This window comes from Drosophila obscura, unplaced genomic scaffold, assembly GCF_018151105.1.
Source record: "Drosophila obscura isolate BZ-5 IFL unplaced genomic scaffold, ASM1815110v1 contig_17, whole genome shotgun sequence".
Lineage (NCBI taxonomy): Eukaryota > Metazoa > Arthropoda > Insecta > Diptera > Drosophilidae > Drosophila > Drosophila obscura.
In genome coordinates, this window is record NW_024542757.1 from 1 (window position 1) to 25476 (window position 25476).

Here is a 25476-nt window from a genome sequence, read left to right on the forward strand (position 1 = left end):
GTACATATGTATGTATAACGTGTGGAACGGTCTGTTGTGCAGGTCGGAGGAGGTTCTCATCTAATCATGCCCAAACAAATTAAACTACACACGCTGACTGGGCCACAGCAAAGACTGAATTCAAATCATTCGTAGCGGAAATTCATGCCAACTTTTAGTCGAGTCATCAAAGCTAGGCACTAAAGTTTGCCAGCCAAACATTATACATATTGCGATTTCAAATACCCTTATCATTCGTTAGGATGTATTGGGGCTTTCTCATTGCTGATAAGCGCAACGTGTAGAGCATCTACCATTTGGCTATTCCATTCCATCTTAATACTAATACTACAAATACTACTATCAGCAAAGCTTTGGCGATCGTTTGTTTAAAAGCAACAGCGATATTTCGCAGGCTAACAGTTGATCACTGCAGGTGCAGCTTCGAACATGTCCACTGAGGTACTTTTTCTGATCGCCACTTTGGCGATCGTGTTTTACGTTTGGCAGAAGCGGCGCCATAGCTTTTGGAAACGCCGTGGAGTGAAGGAAATCGGGCCAGTGCCCATATTGGGTGATACGGTGCGGTTCCTTACCGGAAAGGTGCCATTCTTCGAACAGATCAGGGAGTTCCACGAGACTCCCGGCCTGGAGAATGAGCCGATCATCGGAGTATACCTGGCCTATCGTCCTGCCCTGGTTATACGCGATCTGGAACTTATAAAGACGGTGATGATTAAGAAATTTAACTACTTCAATAATCGCAAACTGCAAACGGATCCCCATCACGATGCCCTGGGCTACAACAATCTGTTCTTCGTGCGCAGTCCAGAGTGGAAGGAACTGCGGCACAAGATCTCGCCGGTCTTTACATCTGGCAAGATCAAGCAGATGTATCCATTGATGGTTAAGGTGAGCACGAGCAGAATAAACCACAGAAATATTAATCTATAGATACAAGAATAACCGTTTGCTTTTGTTCAACAGATCGGCAAGAACTTGGAGGCCAATGTCGGGCGTCAACCGAATGATTCCGTAGTAAAGATCAAAAGTCTCTGTGCCCGCTTCACCACAGATCTGATCGCGACCATAGCCTTTGGCCTGGAAGCCAATGCCCTGCAGGACCCCAAAAGCGAGTTTTTCCACCATAATCAGGCTATCTTTACACCCAGCTTTAGGCGTGCCATTGACTTTTCTGTCATATTCATGCTGCCAGCGCTGGCCAGTTTGGCTAGGGTGACAGTATTCTCAAAAGCGACATCCGAATTTATTCGAAAGAGCGTTAAGTATGTTATGGCGGAAAGAGAAAAGTCTGGACTGCGCCGCAACGATCTCGTTGATATTCTGTTGGCCCTAAAACGGGAGGCGGCCGCCAGTCCCGACAAGAACAACAAGGCCAAGAACCTGGACTATTTGATAGCCCAGGCCGCGGTCTTCCAGACTGCCGGCTACGAGACCAGCTCCTCCACCATGACGTTGGCACTTTACGAGCTGGCCAAGAATGAAGAGATCCAGAACCGTTTGCGACAGGAGATCGAGGAATCATTCGGAGAGGACGAAGATATCAGCTACGAGCGCATCCAGGAGATGCCATACCTTACCAAGGTTGTCAACGAGACCCTGCGGTTGTACCCCATCGTGGGATATGCCGAACGTGAATGTGCACAGCCCGCACAGGGCGAACGCTTCACTCTGGCCCCCCACCACGACATGGAGCTGCCCGATGGCACTCCCGTATACATCTCGGCTGTGGGCATACAACGTGACCCCAAATACTGGCCCGAACCAGAGAAATTTGATCCGGAGCGCTTCGATGCCGCCAACAGGGATAAGCTGAACATGGATGCCTATATGCCCTTTGGTGTGGGACCCCGCAACTGCATAGGGATGCGACTGGGTCTCCTGCAGTCAAAACTTGGTCTCGTCCATTTGCTGCGCAATCATCGTGTGAACTGGTGCGATGAGACGGTTAAGACGATCGAATTTGCTCCCATGTGTGCTGTTCTTGCCTCCAAGAATGAGATTTACCTCAGAGTGGAGAGGGTTTCTGCCTAGGATCTTGTTTGTTATAAGCTTATAAATTTTTGTTTTTATTTGAGTGTACTTTAGAATTTATTGGCGAGAGCTATCAGAAGAAATTCACCTATGAACGCAGTCTCTGGTGATATTGGAGCTCAAATGTCATATTTATTGCTGTCTGGCCATCATGCCATTTATTAGCTGTTGAATAACCTGTTTTATGGATTGATGGACAGTCCAATTAGAATGGGATTAGGTAAATCAGAGATAAATTAAATTAATTATCTCCAACAGCCTCATGGGAGAGGGAGAGGGGTCTTGCTTAATCAGTGACACGGCCATGGCTTACATAACCGCTTAACCTTGTCCATACATATATATATGTCTAAATATGTACATCCCCTAGCCCTTCAAACACTGCCATTCCCATCTCCTTACAAGGACACCCCGTGGACAATTATCCTTCAAGGAAAATGTCATAATGGCTTGCCACAGCAGCTTGTTTGGTGGCAAGCTGTAACATAAAAACTTTTGCTTACTCGACGGATAAAAAGCTTCCACTACACAACACAGCTGTTGGATCCTTTATGTAAGGACCCATGGCATCATGACTAGCTGTTGCTGTTGTTGTTGCTGTTGCCTTTGTGGCTGACACTGACACTGCTACAGGCACTCATACTCGCACACATTCACACTGTAAGCACTTAACGCACTTAATGCAATTGTCAATTTACTCTCGGCACGAGAGTTGAGTTCCAGGGGAATCTGGGAGAGAGCTGGCAGCTAGTCGCCTAATGAGCGGCTTCAATGGATTATTTACTTGATGGCCTTCTAGGGGTTGGCTAATTATAGATGAGTCCAGCCAATAGGGCTTCATTATATATGTGCTGATACACAATCAGTGCTGTGCTTGCATAATGCGGGGAACTAAATGAATACCTGTGGTTTGTTATTAATATTGAGAAGTATATCTTTATAGCTGGCTTAGAGTTTTGTTTCGGGCATTCTACTTAAGGAGCTATACGTATATTTACGTTCTATATTTAGACGGATAGATATCTGTCTGAATAATTGGGATAGCACTCTAAAGGGAGGGGATGGGAATGAGTATATAGAAATATTAGGAGACTACATTTTATTAAGAATAAATAGGAATTAACGCAGATGATCTCAAAATCGGAGATATATATGTGGCTGAGTCTTTTTATGCTACTTCTAATGCCGCTTTGGGAGCCAAAACTTATCCATATTCTACCCATTTTCTTGGGCACTTAATACTATTCTCTGGAGAAAGCTGGTCCCTAAAAACAAACGTTACGCTTTCCTCACATGTACATAAGACATCAAAAATTTACGTGCAACGCAACGGCAAATAAAATGACATCAAATTTAATGATAAACTACAGTTAAGCCAATTTACAGTTGACTTGTTCTAAGGGTGCAACTGTCTCTGCAACTGGCACCACTGCCACTGCCACTGTCAGGGGCATTGGCAAATGCGTGGCACGCAACTGAATGACTTTGCACTGACCTTCGTGTCGGATTTGCAAGCGGGCCCCTCCCCTCCCCAATGGGGTATCGAAAAATCGCGTGCCACACTTTTATATTGCGTAACTTTTGCTACCTTTTCGAGGGAGTGGCTTTGTCTTTCGATGCATTCGATTGAATTGCAGCACCGCCACTGCCCCACAGCCACTGCCACAGCGAATCAAATCGAAACAAGGAAAGCCACTCCACCTGCATAGTTCCTGCCCAGATGCCTGATGGCAGTCGACCATTAGTTTTAATTAGCTAGTGGCATCCGTGAATGTCTTTCTGCTAGATTACTCTCGGATGTGGCTCCCCAGCATCATAAACGAACTGAAACTCAGATAAAGCTTTGCCTTGAGCCAGAAATTGCATGCAAATCGACATAAAATTAATAAACTCGCAAATTGCATGCTTCCCCCACCGACTTACTCGTTCTTACTGGTCTTCTAATTAGCTGGAAACTTTTTACCCCACAGAGAACGTTGTGACAGCGAAAGTACGCGTATATCGGGAAATTTGTTAATTAAGACGGAGGGAACGGGCTGCCTGGTCAGGGTGACTGTCACTGTCTTTAGCTTTGATGGCGGACATTTGGGGAAGGCGAACAAAAGGAACGACCCCGACCGGAGGAGAACGATACAATCTTAATGAAGCGTTTCGACTCGGTTGCAGTGATTTCCAGGGGATAATAAAAAGGGGCACCAAGAAAAGAGTTAACCAAGTAGGGGTCTTGAGGGTAGCAAGGGCTTAAAAAGAAATTATTTAGTAGGAAGCGAAGTCACCATTAGGTTGATTATTAAAACGGTAAGTTTAGTAAGAGAGCTCCCAAGTAAAGGGAGAATTGATCAGAAATGTTACTTCAAAAAAAGTGACTCAATTCTTTACACTCAAACCTCACCAACACTAACCAACTTTCAATTATCTCAGCCTTGTCCAATCTCTCACGAATGACATTCACCAGAAGGACTTTGAGAGTGAGCAAGTTGAGGGTCCTAAGATGTATTTCTACGCCATAAAACAAAGCTAAGCGTTTGACGACCTTCGCTTTACGTGCTGCGAAAATGTTCAACAGCTGAAAGCCAAGAACATCCCCACCATCATCCCCCCTTCCCTCAGGCAAACGCATAAATTAAGTTGAGGAAGGAGCTGCAGGAACAGGAGCATTCATTGGCCTTAGTCCGACGGGGGACGACGTTCGGTGCATTTATCCTGCTTGACTTTCTGTTGTCAGTGGGGATGGGGGTGTCCTTTGCAGCATCAAGCATCCAATTTAATTGCAATTTTTCCGTTTCCCTGCAAGCAAGCAAAGACAAATAACCAAAGCTAATAGATCATGTCATCCTGTCAACAAGTTTCACCATTTAATTGCGCACATCAACAAAGGGCAACCGAGAACAGCTCAATTTGTTCAACAAAGTAGAAAATGTGCGGGAAATTGACTCAATGCTGGGCTCCTTTATATTGAGACATAAAAATTCCACAATCTGTTTTATTTATAGATTTAGAAATATTCTTGTTACCAACGCGGAAATACTTAAGTGGAATGATACAAAAATTCTAGTTTCTATTATTCATGGAACTTATTTTAGCTGAGAACCGATCTTCACTGATCTCCTTTGCGATAAATGAGCATTTTGCGGAAAGGCATCCAAGTGCCCGGCTAGCTCAGTCGGTAGAGCATGAGACTCTTAATCTCAGGGTCGTGGGTTCGAGCCCCACGTTGGGCGAAAACAAACTTTTTTGTAAAATTTGTTCTCTTGTTTTTGAACTGGAATCAATTTGTAATATGTTTATCTTTGTTGACGTACGCAAGTATACGTTAATATACATATGTACATAAATATATATACAATTAAATTTACAAATGGTTTAATAAAAACTAAAAAAAAAAGAATTTGCTGCGATCCTGCCAGGAGTCGAACCTGGAATCTTCTGATCCGTAGTCAGACGCGTTATCCATTGCGCCACAGGACCCGTTACTATTGGGGCGTCAAAATTCTGGTTTCCGATTTTGAAACAAATATGAAAAGAGCTTGGGGTTAAAGGTAACTTAACCCTATTGGAATATGGAATAATTATTTATAATAAAACTTGTTGGTGCTTTATCTATGTATGTATTTATCAAAAAAGAAAAAATATTTAACAGTCAGTGGTTTGATATAGTGTACAGAAATTTTGATTATCAATCCGTCTTAACTTGGGAGATTAAGATTCGCTTATAAAGAAAAATAAAAGATTTAATAATAAAATACATGAATACAAATTTGTATAAAAAAGATACTGCTGCGATCTTGCCAGGAGTCGAACCTGGAATCTTCTGATCCGTAGTCAGACGCGTTATCCATTGCGCCACAAGACCGGTTGTTAATTGTGGCAACTGAATACTCATTTCGGATATTGAAATAAATATGGAAAGGTTTTGGGATTCGACAAGATTGAACATGAAATAATTCTATGCATACATACATATGTACATTCTTATATAGAAAACATACATATGTATTTACACATATTTGGGATACCAATCTTTGAAGGTTATAATTTGCGTTTTTGAAAGACATTGAAAAGAAACCGACCCGTTGGCATTCTGATTCCCCTAGCCATGAATGAATGACCTTGTTCGCAATGAGAACCTTTTGTGCAGCATTGCCAAATGCAAATGCGAATCTGAATCTGAACGGGGCGCCATTCACAGAAATCATATTACGCATACGCCCCTCCCGACACACACACAGAATGCTGTAGCAATTTTTGATTTTATGTCAATTTCCCTGCACTCTTAAAGGGAATAGAATGGCAGGAATACAGCGATCTGTGTTTGCACATTTCGTTTGCTGCCCAGTACCAAAGGGACTCGTAAACACTTGGCCAACACGCACACCCAGACACACAGAGAGCGCAAAGAGCGCAAATAGGAAGGGGAAATGTGCATTGAGATTGAGTGGGGAAAAAAAGTTGGACCGAGGGTTCGGTTCAATCCTTGACCCGTCATAACGTCTCCCCCAGCTGACAGCAGAGTTAAATGAGATATGCTTTTACATTTTTTCGATAAATTTCTTGCACTTGCTCGGATCCGCAAGCATTTTGGGGGAGGGATAACATTATTAGCAAGAGAAAACTTTAACATAAAAATGGCAAACGGATTTGCGCAGAGCTTGAAATTGAGATTTACTGGGGAGCAATATTTATGGCAAACGCCAAACTGCAAAGTGCAACGAGGAAGGGGAAAGTCGAAAGAAAACCCAACGAAGCCAAACCAATTTGGACAAAGTGCTTAGTTATCCCAGATTCCGCTGCTTATCGGGTGACAGTGATGAATGCGAAAGGCAATTAGGAGCCAAGGGCGAAGAGCGCTATATAAGGACAGTGGCACTCACTATTGGCTTATACGAAACAAAGATGCGCTCCCTGTCTCTGATCTGTCTGCTGTTCGGCCTGGTCTGGGCCCAAACGACTCCGTCACCCGATGAAACTACACCCTCGGACATCCAGTTCTCTCCGTTCGCTGTCACCGATGGAAAGTACGCCTTGGGCACCTTTGCCAAGGTGAACTGGTACCAGGCCCAGGCCACCTGTGCCTCCTACGGCTACACCTTGGTCAGCATCAACACGGAGAACGATCAGCGGGCTTTGCGCAATTTCCTGTACACCCGCGCCCATTCGCAGCTTCAGCTGCTGAGCGAACCCTTGTGGACCTCGGGCACTGATCTGGCAAATCCAGACAACTGGATTTGGTTCAGCAACGGACGCACCTTCACCTACCGCAACTTCCAGAACGGTTTGTCCTACTATCCCAGCAACGGCAGTGACTGCCTGGGCGTCTATGCCATCACCGGTGCCTGGGTGAACGCGGATTGCCGGGAGCAGCGTTACTTCGTCTGCGAGAAACGTTGCCTGTTCGACGACATCAATTAGTGGCAATGAAAGGACTATGGGTCCAACTAATATCGGTGTTGGCTTATAAATACGCACATCAATAAAATATTCAGCAGCAAAACAGAATTTAACGATTTTTGAATTTTTCTCAATGCAGCTAAAGTTGCTTCACATCAGTCAGCTTTTGTTTGAGTCGAATTGAAAGCTTTTGCCGGAATCAAGTTTGCGGAAAACTTGCAATAAGCTTCGGAAGAGATTAGAAATTGTTGGAATTTTGCTGGTATATTTGAATTCTGTTCTTGAATCCTTTGCCACTCTTTCCCCTAGCTTATCAAATATTTCTCCATACATATTTTGTATCTGTTATCGGTTAAGATAATAGGTTAATATCTTTGTCTGGAATATGCTAGCTATAAGCAAACAAAAATTTATATAAGCAAACTCTTTGAATTTTAATCCTTTTTCTTGAACCCCTTGAGAAAATATCAATCCTATACTTTTAGTACTCAAATTCAATTCTAAACATATATTTGATTGTTGATATTAGTGCCATTCAATAGACAAATATTCTCGCATATGAAATTGAACTTAAGATTGCAGGCTGCACTATGCCACATTGTGTCCAGGCCCAGCACAAGGCAAGCATCGGCGCCATTCCTATCCGAGCGGGGCTCTTTCTTTCCCCAGAGACCATACGTCATGGGTAGTCCGCTGCTCAGCCAGGTCCATGAGGAGTTGCCTTCCACAAGATTTGTGGCGCCCAACCAGAAGCGTTTATCGCCCAAAACAGAATCTAAGAAAATGGATTAAGTTAAAGGGTTTTCCTTTGGGGGCTACCGATTTCCTTACTGCTTCGATTGACACGCTGCAGCATTAGCAAGTGCTGATCCGGATTATTCACAGTGGCTAGAACGGCACCGACGCTGTTGCAAATGTGATGGGCCTCGAACCAGTTGACCTGCAGATACCAAAAAGATGCCCATAAATAGCTGGAAACTTTTGCTTAGTTTGAACTAATCTTACCTTGGCAAATGACGCCACGGAATAGTGTTCATTGCATTGAATTAAAGGATTACAATCCGAACCGAATATCAACGCCAAATTGGTGTTGTTGGTGGCCACGGTCGCGCCACAGATGATGAGCAATATGAAAAGCATTTTGAACAGAGGTCTGCCTACCCTAGGGGAGCACCCTTATATATAGTCTGTGCGATAAGAATGCCATCAGAAGTCGCTCAAAAAGCCATTACTAAACCAAAACTTTGCTCGTAATTACTCGAATTTCTAGGAAAATATAAAATTTTTATTCAATAGCAAAAAAATTGTAAACGCTTTACAAACTTGTCCCCAGATTTCTTAATATTCAATACAGACTAAGCATATCATCAGGCCTAGGTGTGTGTTTGTGTTTGTGTGTGTGTGAACGGCCCCCTAACAATTAATAGTTATTAAATATTCAGCGTTGCTTTTGCACTATACAAAACATACATCATATATCATCATCATTATCATCTTTACAATAATTATATTTATATATTTATCATCATTGAACACTAAAGCTAGAAATTAATTTAAATAAACACTGATATGGGGGAAGGAACCCTAAGTCTGACTCAAGTAACATTGTAGACATAATGCTAGATATAGTATTTTGTGTGTGTAGATGGTACCTTAAGTTGTGTGAATTGGGAGCTCCTTTTATGTTTGTTTTTTTTTTTTTTTTTTGCTGAATGAAAGAAATGTTTTTGCATAAATAAATCGATCCGTAATGAGCTATAAAATTTCGATTGGGTTCACACTGGTGGAACAAGAGTTGCGTTGTGGTTTACTCTTTTGTGGCAGTGTGGACCGAAGTAGGGGGCGGGGGGCAAGCTACAGAATGAAGACAAAATCGGTTGAGAGGATTACATTACGTACAGCACCACCTGCTAGTGTACGAGTAGTTTCATTTAAAGATCGCCTAACTTAATTAGTTTATCATGTTGACAAGACAATTTGCTCTGCTGGTCCATCTCTCTACACTGATTGATTCCTGTCTCCAACACATCTCCACCAAGCGAACATCTCTGCATGGACATCCTCGCTTAGTGCCCATTCCCTGGGGATCCTTCCTTAGTGGTAGTAATCCCCATATTGGTAAGTGGGTGGCTGTTTTGCGGCCCTGCCGTTCTTGTGTGGCTGGTAGAGATTGTGATGGGAGGACGAGCGATAGGCGAAGCTGGGCGGGGCAGTCTCTGGTTGGCGCTGGGCTGGGGATTGAGTGCGTCGCGCCCGACGCTCCTCGATATTCGCCGGCCAGCGCTGGTGATGGCGCGTCGAGTCCTCCGAGGAGCGTCGCCGGTGGTACCTTTTGGCCGAGGATGTGTTCCCCACTGGTGGCGATGCCAGTGTCGGGCTGTCCCGTCCCGGCTGCTGGCGATAGCTGCCCTCGTCGCCGCTGCCCCCGCTCAGCACTCGATCCTGGGCATACTGGCGCCGCAGTCGCTCATCCACGGACGAGTTGGGTGTGCCGGTGCCGGGGCCGGTGCCGGTGCCGGTGCCCTGCATGTCGATGATGTCCCCGTGGGAGTTACGACGCGCCCGCTGCATGTCCAGGTCGTAGTTCTCGTAGGGATTGCGTCGCTGCCGGCCGCGCTGCTGTTCGTGGGCGTCCAGCCGCTGGCGCCACTCGGCCGCCGACACCTGTTGGCCGTAGAGATCGGGCTGCGCCTGGAACTGGGCCTGGACATGGCCAGCGATGATGCTGGCATTGGGGCCGTAGATATTCTGGTAGGAGGAGCGACGCCAACCCTCTTCGTAGCGGCGGCGTGGATCCTGTGCAGCCTCCTCCTCGGCGGCGGCATTGGCCAACTGCTGGCGGCGCTGCGATCGACTGGAACTGCTCTCCGACGAGTCCTCGCCAGAGGTGCCCAGGCCCTGGTCCTTCTCGTCCACGCCATAGGCCTTGTAGGGTGCTCCGAGGAAGCCCTTGGAGCCGTACGGTCCGTTGATGCCCATGGTGGGGTACTGCATGTAGTAAGACTGGTTGAAGGGCTTCTCCGGCTTCCGCTCGTCCAGGCTGTCGTCGACATCATCGTCGCTGCCATCGTCCTGACCCGTCCAGGTCAGGCAGGAGCCGGGTCCGAAGAGGGAGAGCAGCACAGGCAGCAGGAACAGGCCGTGCATGGCGCCGAAGAAGACCACCAGGAAGACCATTTTGAAGAAGACCAGGAAGATGTAGCTCTGGGCCAGCAGCAGGGCCACAATGCCCAGAATCGTCGAGCTGGAGCCCTGAATGATGGGCAGGCCCAGAGAGTGGAGGGCCTCGCGGACACGGGCCTTGGGACTGCGCTTCTTCGAGGACATGTAGGTGTAGCAAATGTGGGCGGTGAAGTCCACCGAAAAGCCAATGCACATGATCAGGTTGATCATCGAAATGCTGTCCAGATTGACGTCCCACAGGGCCATGTAGCCGGCGACGCCCAACTCAATGGAGATGACGGAGAAAGCCACCCACAGCGAGCAGAGGATGTTCGGTATGAAGATGAACGAGATGATCATCATGATCAGCGCTCCAATGACCATGGCCTGCAGCGAGACGGGACGCACCAGCTCGAACTGATCGAAGAACACGAAGTAGGGATGGAAGATCGAGGCATTCAGCGGCGAGTCTCGGCAGATCTTGCGCAGATCCCGCACCATTTCCTTCTCGTGATTGGTGTCCGTAATGTTGACGGCCTGTATCAGGAATCGCGAGGCAATGATCTGCGTATCGTCGTCGTTGAAGCGCACGTCCAGCGAGAAGGGATTGCCGGGGAAGAGCCAGTGCTCTTTGACCGCATCGATGAAGGATTGCTCATCATCGATGGTGGCATTCAGCAGCTCGTTGTTGCGCTCCAGGAAGGATAGGAAGGAGCGCAGCCAGGACTCGGTGTAGCGCTTGGACGTCACGTACGAGGTGTGCTCCAATGTGCTCGTCAGATTCTCCACCTGCTCCTGCACCAACGGATCCGAGTAGTTCAATGGTCCGGCAATGATCACCTGCAACGAAATGACAGATCAGATAACTGATCACACACTGAGCGATCATAGAGATCTTGGGACTCGTCACTCACCTGCATGCGGTAGGGAAACTCTCGGTAGTAATCGTCCTCACGGTCGAAGAACTCCACGGAGTAGGAGTCCGCGCGGGACAGCTTACGCCGCTCGAGACCCTCCTTGATCTGGGTGATGCCGTAGCAGGCGCCCACCAGATAGCTGGCAAAGGCCAGGATGATGATAATCTTGCACCATTTGTTGTTAATGACGGCGGACATTTTGTCCTTGAAGAAAGCCATCAGCATGTGATCCTTGTTGTCGATGGGATTGTCGGGATCCGCGCTATCGATGCCGCCCGCCATGATCGCCTTGTAGAGGAAGTTGCGTTTCTCTGTGGCAAAGTGGATGAGACAGACAGACAGAAAGCAAAGAAGTGTTAAGAGCTGCGCGCTAAGACAAGTTCCCATTGACCTCAATTTTCAGTCAGCAATCGCTGTGATACGGCGACTAGTCTAGTTTGTCACGATCAAGTTCATGTTGCAGTTGCAGCTGCAGCTCCACCATCGCCAAGCCGGTTCCACACTTCAATGTGTGGCCAAATTGGACTTTGTAGCCCCCCATGCAGCCGTGCAACCCGAACATCAATCGATACAAAAGCGAAACAAAAGCACAAGGCACCATTCGATTGGGCAGTTCACTCACCTTTAATAGCCACCGACATCGGCTGGACGCGGCAGCCGAATATGGAATGCAAATTCTTGCGCTCCCTGTACCCCGAGATGGCCATGCAGGCGGCAAAGAAGGTGATGTGCCACAGGAACGTGAAGCAGACGGCAAAGACCGAATAGGTGCAGAATATCCTCACCGAGCGGAACGGACTGATGATGCCAATCAGAAACGAAATGAAGTCAGTGACCGAGGTGATTGTGATGGACACGGCCGCCTCGGACATCATGTGTCCCATGCGCTCGGCCACCGGCATCTTGGCCTTTGTCCGCCGCCAGCCAGCCAACATCACAAATGTGTCATCAATGCCAATGCCTGTGGGGGGAAATTGGTTAAAGATTTGGCTCAGAGAGTGGAAGAGATTATTGGTTTATCGCCTACTCACCAATCATGAGGAAGGGGGCTGCCAGATTGATGCCAATGAACTCGATGCCGCAGTACATGGCCAGGCCAAAGGCGGCCAGGGTCGCCATAATAGCCGAAACATTGCCCATCAGTCCCAGGAAGGGCTTGGATCGCACAGCATCCCCCATCATGCAGGTAATGATGCTGAAGAGACCCATCAGCAGGAATGTCGAACTGAAATAGGGCACCACTGTCTGTGTGTTCTTCTCCAGCTCGTGGTCCAGGGTGCGTGAGGCGAAATATGACACAGAGATGTGCTTGAACTGTCCAGACTCCTCAGCATTTCCCACCACTCGCAGGAAGGTCTCCTCCCATTCGGCGCCTCTGCAACACAAAAATAAATACATTAATATCCGCATGGAGAACTGCTGCAGCTGCTGCTCCACTCACTTGGCATCCTGTCGCTTGTTGTCGGCGGTCACAAAGTACACCAGCTGTATGGCTGGCACACTGATCACAACGTTGTCCTCCGTTAGCTTTGTGCCGCCAAAGAAAACGGGAAAGAGATGCGCATCCCAGGTGACGGGATTGAACATGAATGGAAACGTCAGATTCAGCTGTCCCGCCTCCAACTAAAGCAAAAATCAGACGGTAATTATATAGAGTTCAATGGGCGACTGATTCCCCTTGTACTCACATCATCCATCAGCGCATCCAGGTTGAGGATATCATTCTCGAAGCACTCGTTCTCCCAGCGCGCACAAGTATCCTTGTAGGTGAAGGTATCCCCATCGTAGTTGCTCGTGGCATTCTGTATGAGATTGTCCAGCGTTCTCAGCTCCTGGAAGACCTCGCGCCGTATCATATCGTCATCGCCATCCTTCGTTATCACTATGACCCGCCCGAAGCGACCTGTAAGATGGAAATATAATGGATTAGCCATGGTCATATATAGTTTGTGGGCTTGGGCTTGGACTCGCAGTTAGGCCCGAAGGCTGCTGCTCTGCCACACGCTGATACGTGACAATAATTTCAATTTAATTTGAATTGAATTTCATTCAATTCTGTCTTTATTTTACTTGATTATTTCGTTTGTGTTTGCCCGTATACCTCGCCTCGCCACTTGATATTGGCCGATTGTTCCAATCGTTATTTGTATTTAATGCGCCATAACAAATGCAGCCTCGTGGACTTGCGTCAGTGATTATATTGTCTGTGGATTGTCTGTGTGTAGCTGTGAATGATCTACACATGTCTACACTAAATCCTTATAGATACATCGAAGAAGTATCCGCGTAGCTACTGGGAAACGTGCCACATTCCACGTAGCGGTAGCAAAACTCTAGCCCAAAGATGCGAACAAGTTTTCAGATGTGAACCCTTAATGGATTAATACTTTATATAGTTTTCAATCATCTAGAGTGTTCAATGCTTCGTTTTCCTATACGAAAATATCTTGGTTTATTTCCCATTTATGAATGAAGCAAAAATTTGCTGCCATGAGCAAACCATTCACGTCCCCATGAAAAGATTTATTTATACGAATGAAAAAAAAAATAATATGAAAACACTCGAATAAACGAGAGTCTTCGCCATCTATCAAACAAATTGAGGAACTAAGGAGGACGGCAAGTGTCTCGTTGACAAGCGAAAAAAACACAATTTTCTCAACGACCCAAACAGGAAAACGACACCGAGCCGGATATCCTACCTATCCAGACAATACGATTAACAAACAAAAAAAAACGAAAAGATAAGATAAATATATATTAGATGGCGGTACACTTGGAAATGTTTATCGGGCAAATCAATTTTTATATAACATTTAGGCGGCTCAACAAAGCACACAAAAAATGCAACAATTTAAACATATTTTTGTTGGTCTCCTTTTGTTATGTTGTTGCGCTCCAAAGTCGGGGAAAGTGGCTCTCGGTGAGCATCAAGCAGCAAGCAGTTTTGTTTTGCTATTTGCTATTTGCAATCTTGAGGCACATTCGGTTAGCTGCGGCCAAAAGTGCAATCGTGGTGAGGCAAAGCACAGCTCAGCTCGGCGCATTGGTGGCTAACTGGTCGTAACCGACTAAATGCGGTCTAGATAATACCGTTGAGAGACTCTGGCTTGGATCTGGCTTGGATCTCTTGTGGTTTGTGGCCTCCACACACTCGGCAAGTTTCTTCTCTACCACTGCCAGTCGATTGTCAAAACCAAAGTTCAATGATGAGGCGGCGAATGGAAGCTGCTGAAGTATTCAATGGATATGTGTACTCGTACCATCTTGAATTTGCTTTGCAGTTTACCCATCTCCACGTACTCGAAAAGATGTCAGATCTACATACACACGCACACACACGCATACATATGTAGATGGAGAACTCATGGAGCTGCTCGTTGCACATCGAGTGCAGTCCAACAGAATGAGGTTAATTATTTCGCAAGAATAATTGCAAATGCTCGTTCGAAGCGAAATTTTCAGCTCAGCCATAAAACCAGATCAGAAAGCATTCGCTTTACTCTATGATGCATTTGTTTCTTTTTTTTATGAGGTTTTCACATTAAAGCGAAGCTCATTTTGCTTGGAGCACACGTTTCTAGCATTTTACACTCGTTTCACCCATTTTCCTCCTGTGTTTGGTTTGCAAGTGAAATATTAATGCCAAATTATGCAAATGGCGAACTGAGTCGAAAGAGAAACAACTGTACCTGTGGCTAAACATTGAGCAAACATTCAGTGTACGTTAACTAACGCAACCGCCAATTGGTTATGGCCCACACGGATACCCCTCACCTGAGGAACGAGTGCACCCATCCCAGCCCATCACTCCCTCGCACACTTGACTTGCAGTCAAACCGAATGCAAACACAAACAATATTTTTGTTTAGCTTATATAACAGTCTGTACAAACTCTGTTATATTTGCGCTTTGGCTTGTGGCAGTCCACCTCAAAAATTGTCTTAGTAGCTTTACTATCGAGGATGTTGAGAGTCGCTTGTCAGATTTATGTTTTTTCCTATAAAGTTAGAACAGACCTAGGATCCGAATGCATCGTAAGTGCATCCCATATGGTCTCTGTAGCCCCCAGTACCCCAGTAGCCCCGTGGTTCGATTCCTGGCATGGGCAACTCTATTTTTTTTTTAATCTAATCTTATATTTTATATTTTTCCCCAAATTTTTTCTTGGTTTCACTTTGGTTTGGATTCTGCAACTGCTTTGGCTATTGTGGCACAATGTCATTTGGCAATTATGCGGCTTTTTGTTGTAGTTTCTTTTTGTTGTAGCTATTATTATTATTAATGTTTTCTGCTGATTGCCATGATTGTTGTTGGCGGCTTTGCCTAATAAACCATTTAGCGCAGTTAATAGTCTGTAAAAGACTAGTTCAAGACCCCAATAAAAAAAAGGTATTGTGTCTCTATTCCCGCCGAGTGCTGAAACTATTTATTGCACACGAGAGAGCACAAAGTCGGAGGAGGAGCAGAGGAGAGTACTGCGAGTACTGGTGACATCCGTCAAGGTGCAAAAAATGTGGCAACATTTAATTGGAAGACGGCAACGTCAGAGACAAACTCAACAAACTAAATGGGCGCCACCGGAGCCCATTTCACTTGCCCAATGTTTGCCATAATTGTCATCATACCCACACGATTCATAGCTTATAATATGTACAATGTATATTTGATGTTACTTACCGGGCCTCGTAATGCGTCCGACATTGAAGCGATGCGTATAATTCACTTTGAAATATTGCTCAACAATGGCACGTTCAGTCTTGCCCTCCCCCGCAATTGGCGAGAATAGATATTCGGGATCGATTTGATACTTCAGCTGTTGATAGCTATCAGATCACATACAAATCTGATTAGTTAAGATATCCCATACGATTTAGTTGGTATCACTTACCCCGTCATGCAGAGCAGGGTCAACAGCACTGGTATGATGATGAAATATCCAGGATTATTAGCAATCTTGATGCCCAGATGGTAGAACGATTTGTTGAGTGTCTTATCGACACACGATATGCCGCAAGTCATCTGAAAAGAGCGCACAAAAGCCAAAGATAATGTTAGCTTGAACTGCGAACAATGTTCTACAATGGGGGGATCCATTAGCTAATATCACATTAGAGCTCGCCTCTCCTCTCCTCACCTATCCTCTTCGTCTGTATCGCGTGCATGTCGTCGTCGAGCTCTAATGCGATTTGTCCGGCGAAGGTGAAAAGACAACAGATCTTGGAGCTATTACGAGTGCTGCTCGTATACATATGTACATATATCTAGATACATATGTACATCTGGATTCGTATGTTCGTTGCCGTGTCTATTTGGCTTTGTTCATCGACACCTTCAACTTAAACTTTAGACACGCATTGTTTTTGAGCTGCCTCACTTGAATCTCGACAAAATGCCCTTGTTCATCTCAGCTTCTCTTCACAAAAAATAACTAAGCACAAGTGATCAACAATAACGAGGAAACCCCTAACAACGTTCATTGACATGCTTATAGAAGTCAAGTACGCAGCGATAGCATTTTATCACACTTATAAATGTTGTTTTTTTTAACACAAAAATCAATAAAAGCTGAAAAATATTGGGCAAAAATTTAAATCCGCCCCCGGGTGGACTCGAACCACCAACCTTTCGGTTAACAGCCGAACGCGCTAACCAATTGCGCCACGGAGGCCATGCAAACAGCGAAAAATCAGCGCAAATTATTTCTGTTTCATCATACTAACACATCAGATTAAGAATACGCACCGCACCCCGAAATAAGTTATAATGCTTAAGCAGTCTGTAATTTATAAGAAGGGTCCCCAGCAGCAGCAGCAGAGCGAAGGTAGAATTACGTCAATCGCCGGCAGAGCAACAACTGCCTCCGTGGCGCAATTGGTTAGCGCGTTCGGCTGTTAACCGAAAGGTTGGTGGTTCGAGTCCACCCGGGGGCGGCACAACTTTTTACGTCTTCTTTTGCATTTTCTTTCTTTTTTTAAACCCTGCAAAAAAAATTGTTACGATTAACGATTTTCTCGATCCTACAGATAGAGAATGTCTTGAGCAACAAATAGACGCAACATATCCAAATATCAGTCACGAAAAATTATTTTGAAATTTGTTATCTTCTTTCCGTATATTTCTTTTGTTGTTCCTGTCTGTGCCTCTACTAATTGCCTTGTCAAACAGTTCCTTGTTCACTGCCCTAAGCCACACACATGTGTTTGTGAATAATTCTACGTATATTTCGTACATTCCAGCTGCGCAGTACGTTTGGGCCATTTGTCATGCCGAACACAGATTGTCACCCACTAATTTGGGCGCATAGGCATTATAAATGAATGTTCGGTTGGATCCCGTACTGAGCATGAATAGAACATTAGCTTTGGCATTTGCTCAGACAATGAATGACAGCAACACTGGTGTATAAGGAAATCTCTATCAACAAAATGGCGCCTGAAGCTGCAGGTGCAGAGGTGAAGGTGTCATCTCGTGTCAAATTGCTCTTGAAATCTTTCGTGTCCGAGCATTATTCGGTCTGGTGGATTGCATGCTAGGCGACCAGCCGAAAAATTCAATTTGCAAGCAGCCAAAACACGTTAACTTGGAGCCCAGTTTACTTTCCATTTTTTCTGCTTCTTCGTTTCGGGTTCAACGACAACTGACGCTGCACTTTTACTAAATCGTTACAATTGTATTTATGTATATATCGTAGCACTCGTGGATGTCTGCGTGTGTGTTTGTGTGGGTATGCAAACACTGAGATTACAACATGGCTAAGTCGAGCACTTCAAATTGGGCTTAAGCCGAGCTCTGGCCTGCCCCCTTGGTCGCCCCTCGCCAAATTGAGTCGCACCGTTGCCTCAAGGTTACAGCGACTCCAATTTCAACTCCAACTCTGACTTCAGCTTCCCAAAAACGGTGTGGTGTTGACTCTGGTCTATCTGGTGACATAACGGTTCATTGTGTCAATGTGATTTAATCAACAGCAAAGAAAGGCCACGCCAGAAAGGCGGCTGAAACTCTAGATAACCGGTAGGCAATGCCGTTGATAAATAATAAATTATGCCCCCCTTTTGGGGCCTTAGCAATCATTTTCTCATTCATTTAATCAGCTTGCCATTACCACTCCACTCCACTCCTCTAATCACATATCTTATTATCAATTAGTGGGAGCCACCACCCTTTTGCAGTTATGCAAAGCAAAAACAAATTAAAGCTAAAAATAAATATATTTTACAATATTGTTAGGCTCTCTCATAGCGAATGGCTTTGGCTTCTGTGCCCCGATTCGGTTCAAAATTCATTAATGAACTTTACACATTCATGTCGCAAGTTCGCCTCCAAGTCCACACTCATCAACGCTTCCAGTTTTCATAATCATTATATCTGTGGGCCCCCCTGCCCACCTTTTTCATATCTCTAGCCGAAACATTTTGACGTCAGTTACGTGCTCTCAAAATGCATTATCATTTCTTTGTGATCCCCATGCCAGTAGTTGCTATGACTAAAGCGATTTTCTGTGTGGGGCAACATTTGAGCCCCGTAGCGAAACTGAAATCACAACTTTGATGTCCGATCGACACCTGACTCACAGCTCAAGTGAGCTCCGGAACCCCAAGCCCAGCCGCCTTGAGGAGCCGCGAAATGCGTGCCAAGAAAACTGAGTTCCCTCCCAAAAAACTGTCAGCCAGAGACCATCCGAAAATACGTATTGTTTTTTTTTCGGCTTAGATTTTTGCATAATTTGTAGGTCAAAACGGTTTGATTCATGGCGGATTCTTTTGCTTTTTGCTAACCCCATTTCTCGTTTATATATCTACATACATATATCTTTCATTAATGTTTAAGTAAATGCGAATGTTTAGTCGGGGCACTGGGGATTGGAATGCGTTTCAAAAGCTTTTACGTTTTTTGGCTTATTTTTTTTTGTTTTGGGTTGAGAAAGTTTTTGGCTTGACCAAAAATGAGTTTGTCGCTTCAGTCTTTTGTTTTCTTGTTGTTTTTACTTTCGGTGTCGAGCAATTTGACGTTTTATTGTTTGTGGGTTTATTGTTAATGGTTTTTATGCTTCTTTTTCTAAAAATTGATTTCTTTTTGACAGAGTTTTGAGTTGTTTGTTTTGGGGTCAAGTAAAGGTAGAACTTCAGTAGAATCCTACACTTCATTCAATCCTGGATCTGGTCTGTTCATCTGCTGCTATTGCTGGGATTTTATGGTGTCTTCCCCTCACTTTTCGATACCAGTTCTTGGGGGTGTTTTTATTATTTTTTTTTGCAAACTTGCTGGTACATTTTCATCATCACCTTAATCGCTGTTCGCTTACATAACGGCCGGTCTTGTCCAGTCCCGGCGAGCTTTAGATGTTTGCCAGCCTTAAACAATTTATATAATGTATATTTACCAGAAGAAAAAAAAGAAGACGAAGAGGAGAAAAACGAGGCAGCGCAAAAATTGATTGCGAGGCGAGCAAAACGAATGCAAACATTTTGGTCAGTTTTTCTTTCTGGCCAAGTCAACAACTTTCACTTTTGGTGCGTGGCGGCTTGCGGTTATTGTTGTCGATATTTGCCAACAAATTACAAAATTAATATTAATTAATATTTAAATATATTTCTGGAATGTTTTTTCGAAATATTTTTGCTGTTTTACCTTTGGCTGTTTTGGCTTAACCGAAATTTGGGTCAAGTCATTGAAGTAGAATACAAGAAACGATCGACGATCGACGTTTGATGATGACCTTAGCACGTGGGCGTGACATATGGCCAGAGATTGAACATTTTTGTTATTATAATAATTATTATTGTCAAACCGACTTAAGCTGATTCAGATTTGTATATATACATAAATATGTATGTATATACATATGTGTGTCTTTTTGGCAACAGTAAAAAGGTCTCCTACAATTGAAATTGGTTGCCACACAACTGTTTGCAATGAATTTTAATTAGTTTGGCTTCGAGGCTAACAAATTAACATTGAGGGCCTTAACTGTGTGTGTGTGCTTTTTTTTTTTTGTATTTTCTCTATACATTTATCTTTATTTTTGGGGTGGGGGGGGGTAGTACAATTTGGGTAGGGTGCTGGGGCAGGTTCTGCCTCGAGCCAGAAGCCAAGACAAAAATTCACTTTCTACTTTTTCTGCGCCTCTTTGATGGACTGGATTGAGGGGAATGAATGCTTAAAAGGGGACTGTGGCGCATGCATGCGTTTAGCCTGGAACTGGGTCACACACACACATACGCACAAAGCACTCTCACACAGATACTGTTCGTCTTTTTTGATTTGTTTGCCTGCTGCATTAATTAACCATTCACCAGAAGAAAACATTTTGATTTGGGATTTATTGGGTCTCTGACTTAGTCACAGATCTGTGGGTCAGTGGAGCAGTATCTTAATCTGATTACATTCATTAAATGCAGCTTAAAAACCCATTGAGCGGAAATTGACTGTGTAAAGATTAGTTGTGAGGGTTTCTGGTAGTTCCGGGGGATCGTTTATAATGATAAGAAAGAGCTAAGGTAGGGTAAGGCCTCCCAGTAGAGCTGGGCATTTATCTCACTTGCCATGATCATTCATGCCTCAACTGGCTTAGCCATCTATCACATCACATTTGTCAGATAAATCATTATGCATTTGATGAGTCAATGAATCTGCCAACTTGAGCTTTGACAGTTCTTAGCCCAAAGGGTAGCCGTGGAATCTCTCCTCATGTGTGTAACTTTCCAAAGCGGCTTTTAAGTGAGCATCATATATTATAATAGAACCAATCTTGGTCTTCTGCAATCTTAATACGTCGCTCCATGAGAGTTAATTGAGCGAAACGAAAACGTTTCCATAACTTGCACTTTCCACATCACTTTTTATTGCTTTGGATTCACTTTCCTTGGGAAATTAGTTAATTATGACAAAGTTTTTCCTGTCGGGTTAATAAATCAACCAATTGACACAGAGATGACAGCAAAAAAAAAAAACACAAACTAAACTATAGAAGAGGAAAAAATGGATAGTAAACTCTCTCAAGAGCGCAACGCGACAAAGAAATGGTGGAGAAAGACACAAAGAAAGAAAAAGAAAGTGCAATGCTGATCACATATCATTAAATGGTGGTATGGTATGGTATGGTATGGGGTTTATGTGTGAGCTCAAAGCGGAGATCTTCTGGGCCCACAGAGCGGGGAAGAGAGGAGCAGCATTAGACACTTTTCCTTTCAGCTTGCACGCGACCGTCGACAGTCCCCCCCAACAAAGGCCTCGTATTTCGGTTTCAGGTTCGGTCGGATTCGCTTCCAGTTCCACTTTAAAGCCATTGAATTTTCACAACATTTCGAGCCTTGGCTGTGAATGATTTGTGCAAACATCAATTATAGGGTTTAGCTGAATTTTTTTTAGCAAATTATTAGCTGCTTGGGGAGTTGCTAATTGAGGGCTGTGATTGATTAATTGAGCCATAAAACCGATCCGAAGGTAATCGATCTCCGCGTATACATATGTATGTCTATGGCAGATCTTGAGCAATTTTCCCAAATAAAGAAAACCAGTTAAATGTGGTGCCAGGCTACCTGCTGTGCAGTCCCATTCAAAACTGATTTGGTGAAGGGTGGAAAAGCCAAACAAAAGGAAGATCCATCTCTACCTGTTGCTCAGTGCCCTTTGCACAACTGTACGTTTCTTATAATTTTCGAGGGGCTGCGGCCTTGAACATAATTGGAGTTAACATATGAAAATTGATCAGCCGAGTGGTCCGACATTCAACCGGTTTGGATTTCGGATTTCGGCAAATTTCACTTGAACTTTCATTAACTTTTGGACTGTGCAGCAGCACTCCCTGCCGCGGTTATGTTTGCCGGATGGCGCAGACCCCAAAGTCAGGTCCAAAATCTGGCAAACCGGATCATTCCAGACCGGGGTGTTCAACGGGTGTTTTTTATGTAATCGGTTTTTACTTGGAGCTTGTGTCCAAAAAACTGAAGCACACATGTTGTATGCATATGGGGAGAAACAAAATCCACAAAATCCATTTCTGTGTGATGGTGGTGTGGTGTGACGTTTGCCTATTGACCAATCTTCGCTTCGTATATTTTCCTTGAACAATTTCCACTTAATTTGATTCGAGTATGGCAGGTATCTTTTTCTGGTTTCAGTTTCTACACCACACACAGGTGGGTTTTTTGGTTTTCTGGTGTAATTGTAACCGTAGCCCGGTCCCAATTTTGCCAGTGTGTTTGCCTTAATTTACCTGTCAAAAGTTTTCAGTTTCTTTGAAAACTGCTCGTGTTTGGGGGCTTTTGCCAATGAAAGAGTTGAGGCAAAGTTGGACTTGGACCGGCCCCAAGTGGCAGATTGTTGTTGCAGTTGCAATTGCAGTGGCAGCTCGCAAAAACACATTCGTTCAGTTTTATTGCCATTACTCAGAAATCCCATTAGGTCGCATCAGTTTAAATTCTAACTTAAATTACCCTTGGAATATTATTTATATTGAGTAGAATGTTTTTGTTTTTTTGGTCAAATTATTTCCGCTAGTCACTTGTGAATTTTTTCTGTTCGGTTTCGGTTTCGGTTTCAGTTTTTTTTTTTGTATTTCCAAGAAAAGTTTTTGTCTAATGCGAAGAATTACGGACATCACTTTATTTCTATTAGGGGTTCATTATTTGTACACCGAGAAAAATCAGTGATGTTTCATAGAGATTTCATCTATATTTTCTCAGTGTGTCTGTTCCTTAATACGCATTTTCCAGCCACACATAGCGATACGCAATTGTGACCCAGACAACACAAATTTCATCCCCTTGAACAGTCAGTCGTCCAACCCTCCGCTCATAGGATAACCCATTGTATTGCGTATGTCCCCCACTCATCAGGAAGCTTCCAGAGAGATAGAGAGAGAGGGAGAGATGTGCGATAGTCGAAATTATCTTCACTTGCACTTACCTTTTAGCTTTAATATTTCTCGCTTAATCGGTTCGTTTCGTATCCAAGATTTGTTTTTTCCTCTGAGTAGTATATAATATACCCAAAAGTATAATATGCTGTATATTTAATATATATTTTTTTACTTTTCCAGCAGTTATCTGTGTGTTGGCAGCCTTTCGCCAAAAACGAATGCTGGTCGCAAAAAATTTCTTAATAATATTGAAGCAATTGCACACTTTTCACACACTTTGCACTGATTTGGCCCATCGTACGTTTCACTTTGTCGACTTGGCTTGGGGTTTTTTTTTTGTTGGTGGGGCAGGGAACGGGGGCACGGAGCGAGCACGAAACGGTCGACCGCTGGCTATGAGACCGTCTCACGGACTGACTCTAACGCTGGCATGGGTCTGTCCGCGTAGCAGATCAGATCAGCGGTCTTACGTTTTTGCGGGGGAGCGCTTACGTTTCGGGGGCTGCACAATTTCAATTTCAGTGACCGTTAGCGCGTCGTTGTTTTTCGTTGTTTGCGTCTTTTGTCCCCTAGTTGATTGCCTTTGATTGGGGGTATGGGACACTCTCTGATGTTGCGGGGCCTACGGCTATTGTTGGCCACTGATTCGACTCTGCTCTCAATAGTGGGCGCCTTCCACCGAATGAAAGAAATCAAGAAAGAAAGTTGCGCGCACACAACCGCCACGCACCACGTATCGGAATGGAATGAAGTCTCTTTACGTGCAGGTTGGCTCTTGTACGTTCTCCCTCTCTCTCTGTCAATCTCTCTCTACACGGGATGCACGTGATAGCGACCGACTCAGCGCGCTCAATGCGCTCTCTGCTGGCTGTGATACCTGAATCCTCTCCTTCTCTCTCTCTCTCTCTCTTTCACCTGTTGGCCTGGGCTCTTCCACTGCACCGCACACACCGGTTTGCAGCGGTATGCGCCGTGTGTGTGTGTTTTTTTTTATTTCGGGAAAAATCTTTCTTCTTTGACTCATTTCTCGCCTTTCCTTCGGTTACCTGTTTCTATATATACAGGTGTGCCATCCACCGCCAGCCACAGCTGTTGCTGCCACAGTCTGAAGGTCGCATTTTCGCTCATTAATCGCCACTTTCTTCTGCGCCTGCGCGCAAGGTTTTTATGGGAATTACCATCGGCGGGTGTTCATTTGAATTTCGGCAGGGTTTTTATGACTGGCAGCGTCGATTTCGTTGGAAGTATCCGCAACACCAAGTGTTTGAGTTTATGGCATGATGTTTGCCTAGGCCAGGCGCTGCACTGCGATGGAAAGTAAGCCATTTTTGATGTTGAAAACTGAACCATCAGTGGGGTATTGATGGGGTTTTCTTCTGATAAATCATATAAGGCAATAAGCACTATATTTTAAAATAATTTTTGAGGCATCCACTTGACTCTGAAGTGCTCTGAATGGCAAATAAAAGTAAAGCCTAATTTTAGTAGTGCTTAACAGGACCCCTCCTCCAATCAACTTCAACCCATTTCTTATCGCATTAGCGCTATCCCCACGCTTTCCATATGAGGACTCATTATAGTAGAAATTCTTCCCACACTTTTACCCAAACAAAAGACAGGCTTCCGCATCAAGACAGACACAACAGGCACGACAGACACAACAGACAGACAGACATATATATCCCCAGGGCAATCGCACGACACTCTAGAAGAAATGTCAGTGTCGTGCGTCACTTTGCATTAAAAAATAAAAAAAAGAAATTTGCAAAAACTATGCGCCATAAATATAATTGGCCAAATAAAGGCGACTAAATCATTTTCCCCCAAGAATTTCAAAATCACACAAACAAAACAACGAGAAGGAACGTGTGAGTTGCTTCTTTGGACGCGACTCTACTTTTATACCCGTACTCAGTCAGTATATAAATTTGTGAGCTTATGATTTATGTAGAATTATAAAAAACTTTACATTTAAAATTTTTTTGCTACATCTGTTATCTACATCTACAATGTCGCTCCCACATATAAAATGTAAATTATACATACACAATGTAGATTCTACGTCTTCTCCGCAAAAGTCGCGCACTGCACAGGGCAGAGTGTGTGCGAGCG

The 25476-nt window shown here is 44.4% G+C and overlaps 4 protein-coding genes and 5 non-coding genes across 9 annotated transcripts; 4 read left to right on the plus strand and 5 right to left on the minus strand.

Moving 5' to 3' along the window:
* Positions 1-386: 386 nt before the first annotated feature.
* LOC111082122 (probable cytochrome P450 6w1) lies at positions 387-2287 on the plus strand. The gene is made up of 2 exons (XM_022378306.2): positions 387-891; positions 967-2287. Exons 1-2 carry the CDS (start codon positions 430-432, stop codon positions 2032-2034), a joined length of 1530 nt encoding a protein of 509 aa, XP_022233998.2. The 5' UTR covers positions 387-429; the 3' UTR covers positions 2035-2287.
* A 2895-nt stretch (positions 2288-5182) lies between these two features.
* On the plus strand, positions 5183-5255 carry Trnak-cuu. Its single transcript has one exon. It is a non-coding gene; the product is annotated as a tRNA-Lys (tRNA).
* A 174-nt stretch (positions 5256-5429) lies between these two features.
* Trnar-acg lies at positions 5430-5502 on the minus strand. Its single transcript has one exon. It is a non-coding gene; the product is annotated as a tRNA-Arg (tRNA).
* Positions 5503-5814: 312 nt separating this feature from the next.
* Positions 5815-5887, minus strand: Trnar-acg. Its single transcript has one exon. It is a non-coding gene; the product is annotated as a tRNA-Arg (tRNA).
* Positions 5888-6922: 1035 nt separating this feature from the next.
* LOC111077600 (C-type lectin 37Da) lies at positions 6923-7530 on the plus strand. The gene has a single exon (XM_022371945.2). The coding sequence runs from the start codon at positions 6928-6930 to the stop codon at positions 7441-7443; it is 516 nt and encodes a 171-aa protein (XP_022227637.2). The 5' UTR covers positions 6923-6927; the 3' UTR covers positions 7444-7530.
* A 372-nt stretch (positions 7531-7902) lies between these two features.
* On the minus strand, positions 7903-8587 carry LOC111077609 (C-type lectin domain family 4 member F). The gene is made up of 3 exons (XM_022371955.2): positions 8428-8587; positions 8254-8362; positions 7903-8197 (listed from the first exon to the last, which is right to left on the minus strand). Exons 1-3 carry the CDS (start codon positions 8560-8562, stop codon positions 7923-7925), a joined length of 519 nt encoding a protein of 172 aa, XP_022227647.2. The 5' UTR covers positions 8563-8587; the 3' UTR covers positions 7903-7922.
* Positions 8588-8675: 88 nt separating this feature from the next.
* On the minus strand, positions 8676-24094 carry LOC111077608 (patched domain-containing protein 3). Its single transcript, XM_022371954.2, has 9 exons — positions 23412-24094; positions 16393-16523; positions 16182-16327; positions 13190-13404; positions 12943-13124; positions 12533-12876; positions 12124-12462; positions 11499-11812; positions 8676-11424 (listed from the first exon to the last, which is right to left on the minus strand). Exons 2-9 carry the CDS (start codon positions 16521-16523, stop codon positions 9517-9519), a joined length of 3579 nt encoding a protein of 1192 aa, XP_022227646.2. The 5' UTR covers positions 23412-24094; the 3' UTR covers positions 8676-9516.
* Trnan-guu lies at positions 17099-17172 on the minus strand. Its single transcript has one exon. It is a non-coding gene; the product is annotated as a tRNA-Asn (tRNA).
* Trnan-guu lies at positions 17361-17434 on the plus strand. The gene has a single exon. It is a non-coding gene; the product is annotated as a tRNA-Asn (tRNA).
* Positions 24095-25476: the final 1382 nt, after the last annotated feature.